The following is a 10795-nucleotide window of genomic DNA, read 5'->3' as shown; positions in this document are numbered from 1 at the left end:
ATGGCTCTCACAGTCACAAGGACAGGACTCAGGAATTAGGGGTAGATACAACATGTATGTTTGGAGAAATCCCGAAGAATCAATAGATAAACTTTAAAGAATTGATTTAAAAAAGACAGCACCTTTCTCAGCCTTTCCTTGTGGTGGCTGTTCTCTTAATTCCAACATCCAGCTCTGTGCAAACATACAAAGCTTGGAGGGGGGTTGGAAAAGCTTTTCCTTCCTCCTCCAGCCATGCCTTGCATCCCATTGCACACTGTGCTAAGGGAGAGACACTGCTGCTCCCAGAACCTCCTCCATTCTTGAAACGGGGTACAGGAAAGCAGACACAATAAATACATCCATTTATATTCATCTTCCCAACATGGAATTTAATTTAATATTAGTCCTTATATTTGTTGATCATGTCTATCCAATACAGCCATCACAGGCCAGTATGGATGGCACCAAACCCAGACAGTTCCATTAAAAATTTTAAAACAAATCAAGACCAAAGAGCCACTTCCATCTTTTCTGGCCCTTGTTTGAATGCACACAAGATGAATAAAGGAGCAGGTTCCATTTAAAAATAATTTTTTAAAATAAAATTATCCTGTGGAAGCTCCAAAATAATAATCTTAATTAAGTATGTTAATACACAAATTGAATGCTGGTATGACCAACAACCACCAGCTGCAGACAGGGCCAGAGCTCAAACATCTTGTCAGGATCCTCAAGAACATGAAAACTGAGATCATACATACACCCACCGGCAGCTCTTGGGGCTCTGTTTCCCAGAGTTAAGCAGTTTCCCAGCTGCTGCACCAGCACCCCTCTTCCCAGCTCGGGTGTAAACCTGCCAGAAAAGGCTCCCATACCTTAGAGATGGTGGGCTGTCCTCTTTTTGGTGAAGAAATCCTTTGTGAGGTGCAGGACGGCAGTGCTCCTTTACAGCTGTGAGCCAACATCCAAAAAAACTCATCCCTTTGGATTCATCGTGCTCCACATGCTGCAGGGGCACTCTGATGCTTCCAGCAGATACCTCCATATCTGCCTGTAAAAACATCAGAAGAAAACAGAGGATGTGGTCCCAGCTATTAAGCCCAGAGAGGAGGTAACACTGTGAGTCTCAAAAAAATAAATCAGTAAAACCCTAGAAAATAAAATTAAACCCCCACCCAAATAAATAAAACAATAAAACCCACCAATTGGATGTTACCAGGAAGAGGTTTCCAAGGAAACAAGCCTGCCTGGTACCATTCCTATGACCAAAGCACCAAGCACTGCCCAGGACAATGCTGAAAAAATAAAGGTTTGTGTGGGATGAAAATCTCCCAAATTTGAAGGTTTTCAATTATTTGGGAAACAAAGGAGAGACAAAAATCCCTCAATATAAACACCACTGCTTGGATGCCTGGGATGGGATTGTTCACAGGGCTCTTCAGCAGGACCAGGCACAGGTACAGAAGATAAATTCTTCACACACAAGTTTAAAATGCAAGAATTATACAAAAATCCTTGCTCTTTGTGTAATGCCACTTCATGATTTTAATTGATGTAAATACCTTTTAGGTAAAAGAAAATAAAATACAAAAAAAAACCCTATCAAGTTTTACATTTGTAGGACAAAATTAACATGGAAAATGAACAGAATAAAACTTTACTGAACATACCTGGATGACATGCAACAACTTTGTGTTTCCTATGTTCATTTGATCTTCTTTTCCCACATTTTTCTGAACAATTTTTTTCCAATCCCTGACTAAAATTGGTCATACCGTACAAGAACTTAAGAGCTATCATCACTAACGGCCTCAAGTTGTGCCAGGGGAAGTTTAGGTTGGATATTAGCAAAAATTTCTTCATGGAAAGGGACATCAAAAATTGGAATAGGCTGCCCAGGGCAGTGGTGGAGTCACTACCCCGGAAGGGTTCAGAAGACACATGGATGTGATACCTGAGGCTGAGTGGTGAACATGGTGGTGGTGGTGCTGCACTGATGCTTGGCCTTGACCTTAAAAGCTCTTTTCCAACCTAAATTCCATGATTCTATAACTCAGGTGGCTTCCAGTTTGTCAGCATGACTTGTGAAGGTGACACAATCCAACCTCACTCAGCTGCTAGCCACACCTGCACACATAACCTCTCCAGCCACTTGCTGCTCCACCACACCTTTCTCCCCCAGTTTTCCCAAGAGCATCTTCATGGTGTGATAGGAAAGAGTGAAAGTACACACAGGAATTAATCTTTTTTCTACTCTCCTATGGGAGGAAAAAGAAAGCACCATCAAGTCCCCAAGCAGTGTGCTTTGTCCAACTTCCTGACAGAGGCACAAGCAGAGCAATTCCAGCAGGTCCTGGATGCCACAAAAATAAGGGAAAATTGTACAACAGGGGACTGAACAAAGCCTGCAGTGGTATGGAATGCTGTTTGCTCACTTGGCAGCAGACGAATGAGCCTGGACAGAACCTCATTCAAGGAATGAAAACAGGACACAGGGTAGACACCAATGTTCTATTTTTACAGGTAAGCAGTGAACAGATGTAGCGATTTTGGCAAAATCCCATGGAAATAGAGTCTCCCACTTCACAAACAAGATGTGGCCTTCCAGACTGGAAGTACTCCCTGATGGTGTCAATATCAAATCCCCAAGATGGCTTGACCGGAATGAAGATTTAAATTATCAAAGCAAATTGATAATTTAATATCTATCAAAGCCCACTTTTCATTTCAAATTCTGGTTTTCATTTCCATCAACGCCAAAGATCTGTAAGCTGGGCTCAAGAATGCAACAGCAGAAGACCCAGCAAAACCCACAGCAATCTGTCTTCTAAAATCACATTGACTTCTTAAGACAGAGGTAAAAAAATGTGTTTCCACAGAAAAACAAAATTTCCCCACTTGATGACTTGTTAGAACCAAAATATTGTAATATCCTGGTAAGAAAACAAAAATGCAATCCCATTTCTTTAGGGCACTGGAGAAATGCTGCCCACAGTTCCGAGGGAAGGAAAATCAATTATCTGAAAGTTAATTTATCAACTTTCCAATATATTTGGTACATTTGAGCCTGCAACAATTAAAAAAAAATCTCAGTCTGGTTACTCCTTTCCACGCTCAGCTTCAAGCCACACCTGCAGCTCAGAAGGAAGGAGTCCAGAATCCACCCTACACAGCTGGTTCCTCAGATGGGACCCACATTAGCCACCTGCATTTTTCAGTGCCCTAGTCCACAAAATTCCAGCAAGAGACAGCAGCAGTGTACTCCCAGAGAGGAGTATTTCCAAGAGAACAAAACCCACAACATATGCAGCAGAAAGGAGAACAAATAAACAATTGTAGGACCATGTTAAAAAAAAAAGCTGAGCAAACTTTTTAAGCACAAATCCAGCAATGTGAACAGGAAGAAAACAAGGGCACGCTGTGCACCAGCACAATGCCAACCCAGAGCAAGGGCTTCAGCTTCAGCAATTTGTATTCACAGCACCAACTTTTGGGGGGCTCTGAGAACAGTTCCCCACATCTGTAAACTGAGGGCCTAGAGAAGCAGTGAGAAAATGGAGCAGCAAAAATAGAAGGGAATGCCCAAGCTGCCTCTGACACCCCTTCATCCATTCCATCTACACAGAACCTGACACTGCCACTTCACTGCCACAGTCACTTCAGAGTCCAAGACAGAGGTTCAGAGGGATGATTTATCCAAGTCACAGCCATGGAAATCCTCAGCCTGCTGGGTCTTCATCCATCCTCTTTGCAAACAGACCTTCTCCTTCACTTCCTGCTGAAGGAAACACACCCAGACACGACAGGACCTGTTAGTGCACACAGGGCAGGACTGGCACCACACACTCACTTGAACAAAATAAAGGGTTTGTGGTTATTTATATGGGCTCTTCTATCTGACAAGATGACAGTCAAACAAGCCAAGCCATTTCCAAAGAAATTAAATACAATCATTCCCAGAATACAAACCAGAGCTGACTCAAAGCCAGCCTGCCAAAGCTTAAGAAACAAGAGCTGTTTCCCTGAACAGAAATGTTTAGTGAAGCCTTATTCAGCATTGTACTTTGCCAGTTCCACTACAGCTGTGCATTTCCCCACACATTTTCATCTTTTTCTTTTAAATAATCAAATGCTCTTTGCCAAAAGATACAACTGCCTGGTTGGCTTGTTCAAACAGAAGTGACACACACTTCAGCAGAAAACCAAGGGAAAAACCTCTTCTGAGAGACACTATTCCTGAGACAAAAAAAAAAAAAGCTCACTGGCTGTTCCCAGTTCTTAAGCCCCATCTTGCCTCACCTGACATTGCAAAGAATCAGAAGGTTCTGGACAGCAGGAAGGGTGGAATTCTCATTCTGTCCTGTCACCAGGTGCCTGTCCAGCACCACATGGACAGCATCTGGGCTGCTGGCTGAACACAGGAGGAAAAACACAGGGACTGCGTCAGAGCACACGAGTTCAGTGCCAGGATCACACCACTGATAAACCCAACACAACACGTAACTCTTCTGGGCAGACAGATTTGCTGGGTGCTGATCTATCACCCCAGCAAAGAGGGCCAGTCTCAAGCCCCTCATCCTGAAACAATTTCTCTAGGAAATCCTTTTCTGAAAGGACAGGACTGGCTCCTTGATTCAGTTAACAGCATGCGGGTAAAGTACACATATCAGGAGATTCTAATAATAAAAAACCTCAAAGTATGTATTTGAAAGTTACAATTACCTCACAATACAACACAAACTCATCTTATGCCAGACATGAGCTGTGATCACCATGCTACAAAAATTAAATGCTCATTTTCTGGCCCCAGTGTGCTCAGATCTACCAGTAACTGCTCAGAACCCCAAACAGAATTTTTAAGTTTCCTAATTCCAGACAAACTCCCAGACTGGTTTGGGTTGGGAGATCCTAAAGCTCATCCAGTCCCATCCTCCTGCCACAGGAAGGGACAACTTCCACTATCCAGTGCTGCTCCAAGCCCTGTGCAACCTGGCCTTGCAAATGACCAGGGATGTCCTGGTAAATGAGGGAAGAGAGATCCTGCCAGAGTCCTGCTCGGCTGGACACAAGCAGCACATAAACACTCATTTCCCAAAGGAGACACAAAGTGTCCATCCCAGACACGAGGCATGACCTACCACTGAATGTAGCTCCAGAAACCTTCACAAAGTCCTCCACAATGATGGACAAACTGGCAAAATTCGGCTGCCTCACCAGCTCATACACAGAGGGCTGAAACAGATCAAAAGGAAATTAGTTTAGCTGGCTTTTTTACAGAAAAAGACAAGCAAAACCAGCACATATTTCCCTGAAATTTGTGTTTCTGTTCCCTCCACTATTTTCCCAACCAAAAGACCACAAGCATCTTTTATGGATTTGGTGTAGGGAGCAAACTGGAAACTTTTAAGTGAGTTAAGGAAAAAGGAAATAACACCACCAAACAATTTCTGCAAGTATGATTAACTTCAGAAAGGCACAGACCTGGCTGTCAGTGGCACACAAATATTTGGACACAGATGCTGTGCTACCTGCAGAGTCCAAAAACAGTAATCCATGTTGGAATGAATGTGGGAAACAGCTTACAGACAGAAAATTTAGGAGCACTTAGAATTTTTATATGCAAAAGGAAGGAATTAAATTTTATGATTTCCACAGCAACCATAGCTAGGCCACAACACAATTTAAAATATTTCATCATGGACTGTAAAAGCCATAAATAATCCTTAACTCAAACAGAAGCACATGGGAACACTAACAGCATTTGTGAGTCACAAAATCTTAATTTCTTAACTTTCCATGTAAGTTTTCCACACTAGAAAGCTCTACTAGGGCAATTTGCATCACTCTGACACTATAAAATGGGCTGTGAGGCCAGAGTACACAAAACAAAGATCAGCAGTAACTGGCTGCTTTAATTGCAAGCCAGTTTGTAGAAACACCCTTTTTTTCCTAAACCTTTTTCTAACTTTTTTCCCAAGACTCCCTCTACCTTTTAAAAAGAAGCAGTACCTTGAGAAATATAACTTATCCCCAGCATTCATCAAACAAACAAACAAAATTTTTTGTAAGTCCTCAACAACAAATGCAAAGAGCTGCAGCAGGAATTTCAAGCTTCTTTTTTTTTTTTCTTTTTTTTTGCTTCAGTTTAAAGTTTACTGAACACTCAGAAGGAAAGCATACCCCACATGCCACTGAAGTGGAAGAAACCCTCCATGCACTCAGTGCTGGGCCCCTTGTCAAAGACAAATCTGCACATCTTGCACAAGCCAAGGGTACCAAACTGTTAATTTATATTTACAGGAAGTTTCTGGGTAAGACCAAAACCACCAGAAATCACATAGAGAAAAAAAAAATAAAAACCCCCAAACAGCAAAAATCAGGTAAAAGCTTGACTTACCCCTGTCAAGCTGTATCCCTGGAAAACCCAGGATTTATCCTCATTGGTGGCACAACACAAAGCTGCCACTCCCTGTCCCACAGCACAGATAGGCTCTAGAAAAGAATTGAAGCACGTTTGTGACCATCTCCAAATATTTAAAACACAAGTGAGTGTGGTGAGCTTCATGCTGCCCTCCTGCAGTGAAGCTACATAGCACTGATAATGCTCCTTTAGGTTGCAGGGCCTTTCCTGCACACTGCAGTAGCAATTACTGTCTATCATAAGAATTACTACAGTTATTTTACTGTTATTACAGTAAGAGGGAGAACAAGAATTGCAGCTTTTAACTCCGAGTCCAGAGACAGCTCCACAAATGCTCAAATGTGGAGCACACCCCTAGTCATGATTAACTACAGCCTTAATGATGACCCTGGGACATTCCACACTTGGCTCTGAGCCTTGAATGCTGCTGATTTGTTTCTGTACCACTGTAAGGCAGCAAATCCTTCTTCTGAGACAAGCTCTGAAAAGCTATTGGCACTGCTCCTTAAGATACTTTAAGATCACTTTTTCAAGCCTCCCTTTTGCCTATTTAAGACACGTTAGGACACTTTTTTTTTCCACTTAGGACTCCCTTTTTCCTTTTTAAGACATTTTAGGACACTTTTTTTCCTCCTAAGTCTCCCTTTCCTTTTTCAAAGGCCCATTAAAACATTTGCTTCCCTCCTTGACATCTCCTTTTTCCTTCCCAGTTTGGAATGCTCTTTAGCCATGCAAACACTCTGAAGTGCCTGGAAGGCCCAAGGTTCCTGCCGAGGCATCACAGGAGCCCTGTTTCATTTCCCAACCCCCAAGGATGTTCACCTACTGCTCTCAGTGCTGAAGTGCTGCAGGATCTTGGCCAGGTACCCGCTGTTGGCCAGGTCAGTCACGGCCCCGGGGCAGTTTGGGATCAGCAGGGCGTGGTACCGTGCCCCTGGGTGGGAGGAAAGCAGGAAATGATTGTAGGATAGGTAAAAAAACTCAAAAAGCCTGACCATAAATCCACTGTACATTTGGGAAAAAAAAAAAAAACCCACATAAATCAGTTATAAATGACCTAAATAAACTAACAGAGGTACACAGAGGAAAGAAAAAGATCCTTCTTAGGACAAGGAACATACATTTTTAATTACTCATTATGACCCAGGCAAAACTTAAAACTGTTCTGTCCGCTGGCTCCTGCTCCAGCAAAATATTTACTTTTAACAAGTAACAATCTAGTGTCTGCTTATATACAACAAAGACATTATTTGTATACACTGCATACATATTAAAAGATAATTACCATTCCAAAATAAATAACAAAATTGCAAAGCAGTTGCTTGGACTTCCTCTTAAATACAAAGTAAACCAACACCTGCAGTTCTTGAAACACACCTTTCCTGCCTTTTCTGAGTCATTCTGCCCTAAAATCCTGGCCCTAAGCAGGCCCTGTTTCCCGGACAGTGGCCCACGGTAACACCCTTACCATCAATGGACTCCAGCTTGGCGGGGTTGGCGTAGGATTTCATGCGGAAGTCCTGGATCCAGCGCATGTTGCCCTCGTTCACATCCACAAAATCAATGGGCTTCCCCTGTGGATAACACGGTTCATGCTCAGGATCACTGCACAAGCATTCATGGCACTTCCTGAAGGATGGCCATGTGGGATTTTGAGATGCTTTCAGCTCTCAAAAAATTGAAGTTTTCCGTTTTTCCCATTGAATTAGTGTTAATAGCTTTCCCTCCACTCTTTGTGAGAACATAAAAGTCCAAATCCACACTACAGAAAGGCTGCAGTCACTTGGGTATTCAAAAAACAGAATTAAATAGGTCCCTTGATGTCTACAGCCAATAAAACACCTCTCAATATATTTATGGTACAATTAGCTCATGCCAACTTAGATATCAATTAGTTTCAGGCTGAAATCACAGTATTTGTCCATTCTCACTCACCCCAGGCGTTGCCACTTGCAGGTTAAAGGCAGAGCTGGCCAGAGTAAAGCAGTGAAGGAATGACTGGGCTGAAACACCTGGAAAACAGATTCCAACACCTTAGGGAAGCAACAGTGATAGTTTAATGCAGGCCACACTTTATCCAGAAAAGTACGTAAGTTTGGGTGTTTGCTCATCTTGAAAGCTCTAGATAATTTCAGAGGATTATTTTGTTATGATTTAATGATTTTAAGACATCAGAAACATATGGGCGAGCCATGTGCTGAGAAATAGAATCCTGGAATGATGTGGACATTAAAGTCCACCTCGTACCAACCCCTTGCCATGGGCGGGGACACCTTCCACTGTCCCAGGTTGCTCCAAGCCCTGTCCAAATTGGCCATGAACACTTCCAGGGATGGAGCAGCCACAGCTTCTCTGGGCAATCTGCACCAGGGCCTCAGCACTCTCACAGGCAAAGATTCTTTCCCCTAACACTCAATCTGAGCCGACTCTTCTTCCCCTCAAAGCCACTAAGGCCGCCCGCAGAGGAGCTAACCAGCACAGCTGCACACGGAGGCCGCACCTGCAGCGCGGATGTGCACGTAGGGAAAACCAGCCCAGCTGCGCAGCGAGGGCACACGGGGGCTGCACAGCCCGGCTGCGGTGTGACACCACACGGGACACGCACACGCCCGGGCCTGTGGGGCGGGCCCCGCCGCCACACCGCTGCGAAGGGACGGGGAGCGCGGGACACCCGCAGAGGCCGGAGCGGCGGCTCTCCCCGAAAGCGGCGGGGCTCCCCCGAGAGCGTCTCACCCGCGGTGGCGGCGCTGGCGACGATGAGGCAGGAGGGCTTGGCCAGCCGGTCCGACATGGCGGGGCCGGGCCGCGCCGGGGCCTGAGGGCAGCGGCGGCGCCTCGCGCGGCCGCGCCTGCGCGGTGCGGGCAGCGCTGAGGGGCGGGGAGCGCTCCCTGAGGGAGGCGGGAAAGCGCGGGAAGCTCTGAGGGGGCGCGGCCGCCGCCGTCCGCTTTGAAAGCGCTCGGGGGTCCCGAGAGTCCCCCAGTGCCACGGACCATCGGCAACTGCCGCCGGTTCCTTATCTCCCCGCTTTTGTAAACCTCACTGTGCCATTTCTGCGTTTACATCTGTCATCCCTGCGTGAATTTAATAGGTTTATCCCTTGCTGGTTGCGGGTGTGTTACAGACACAATGCCATTATAAAATGGAAGGTGTAAAATAAAGACAGCACAATTCTGCTATTGGCTTTTTTTGTTTATTGGTAAGGGCTTAATTTCTAGCCTGGTTTCCTAAAGGAAATGTAGCTTGTACCGCGTTGTCCATCTCTTCAATCATCTGTCCATCTCCTTTTCTCTCCAGAACTATTCTGAATCTGTAGGCTGGTTAATCTGGATGTTCCTCACCACTCCAGTTTAGATACCAGAAAATTCTTTTCAAAAAGGGAAAAAAAGCATCTCATTCACTATTCAGTTTCGCTGTTGTGTGGGGTACTCTGGGATTTAGTGCCACTCCAGCAGCCTCAGCCTTTATATCACAGAGCATCACATTTATGGTCCTCATTCTCTGCTTGTGACTCCAGAGCTTTTTAAACAAACACAAAGGACAGTGCTGTCCAACTCCTGCTCCATCAGCTCTTCCCATCCTCCCTACACTGCCCCAGGCATGTGCAATTCCACACACCCTGACTGGGGCCAGTGGGAGAGTCAGGTCCCCATCCATCCCATCCCAGCCTCTCAACTCCAGCATTCCCACTCAGAAAATAAGAACTTATTTGATCTCCTGATCCTGTCAAGACAAACTAAAACTCGAGTCCCCAGCTGTGTTTCTGCAGCAAAACCCTCAGATGATTACACTGTTGCAGCTGAAGGATGCCCTTTTTCCTGACCCTGTGGAATTTACAGGATTTTTCTGCCCAGTTCTTAGGAAATTAATTTTTGAAAGCCTGCAGGCTTCTGTCGGGACCCTGATTGGAGCTGGTGTAATATAACATCAACCCTGTGCGGTGACACATGCTGCCAAAACCCTCCTCCCCTCCGAGAGCCTGGAGGGAATCCGTGCACAGGGACCCCACAGGCATCACCCAGTGCTCAGGGGATGGTTTGTCTGGGAGGTATTCCCAGGCCATCTTAGAAACAAAACCAGAAAATCAGCAGGAGAGATATGGCAGGAGAAAGGTCACAGCAAACAATAGGCTGGAGACCAGCCTGAAGGACAGGGAATCTCTGGGATCACAAATGTTTCCCATGTCTGTGGGTAAATCTACAATTCAATTTAGTTCCTATCTGGGAATGACAATAATCATCCTCTGCCTGCTTTCCCTGGGCAGGCTGGAGTTTATTTGGGGCAAGAATTGCCTTTTCTCACAGTTCTCAGTGGGATCACCTAGAAAACATTGAGCCTTTGGGAAACACGGACATAGAATCCAGGAATCATAGAATGGGTTGGGTTGGAAGGGG

General features: G+C 45.0%; 2 protein-coding genes across 6 annotated transcripts in view; both read right to left on the bottom strand.

Moving 5' to 3' along the window:
- Positions 1–9258, bottom strand: part of GATD1 (glutamine amidotransferase class 1 domain containing 1) — a 28719-nt gene extending 19461 nt beyond the window's left edge. The window contains exons 1-8 of one of the 5 annotated variants that reach the window (XM_085581396.1): positions 9137–9258; positions 8339–8415; positions 7872–7977; positions 7230–7337; positions 6380–6474; positions 5121–5214; positions 4282–4393; positions 858–1033 (exon numbers count right to left, since the gene is read on the bottom strand). In XM_085581396.1, coding sequence (XP_085437522.1) covers positions 958–1033; positions 4282–4393; positions 5121–5214; positions 6380–6474; positions 7230–7337; positions 7872–7977; positions 8339–8415; positions 9137–9194 — 726 coding nt within the window. In that variant the 5' untranslated portion in view covers positions 9195–9258 and the 3' untranslated portion in view covers positions 858–957. Of the gene's footprint in view, positions 1–857; positions 1034–2479; positions 3761–4281; positions 4394–5120; positions 5215–6379; positions 6475–7229; positions 7338–7871; positions 8033–8338; positions 8416–8903 lie in introns of those variants that run through there. The other 4 variants (XM_085581394.1, XM_085581395.1, XM_021549775.4 and 1 more) reach the window with 4 other exon arrangements.
- The window catches only part of LOC110467579 (DNA repair protein RAD51 homolog 1), a 346458-nt gene that overhangs the window by 15306 nt on the left and 320357 nt on the right, over positions 1–10795 (bottom strand). The gene's annotated exons all lie outside the window — the stretch shown is intronic.

The sequence above is a fragment of the Lonchura striata genome, chromosome 5, assembly GCF_050655825.1.
Source record: "Lonchura striata isolate lonStrDom1 chromosome 5, ASM5065582v1, whole genome shotgun sequence".
Classification (NCBI taxonomy): domain Eukaryota; kingdom Metazoa; phylum Chordata; class Aves; order Passeriformes; family Estrildidae; genus Lonchura; species Lonchura striata.
Note: the sequence above shows the minus strand (reverse complement) of the source record. Positions and strands in the feature narration are given on the sequence as shown.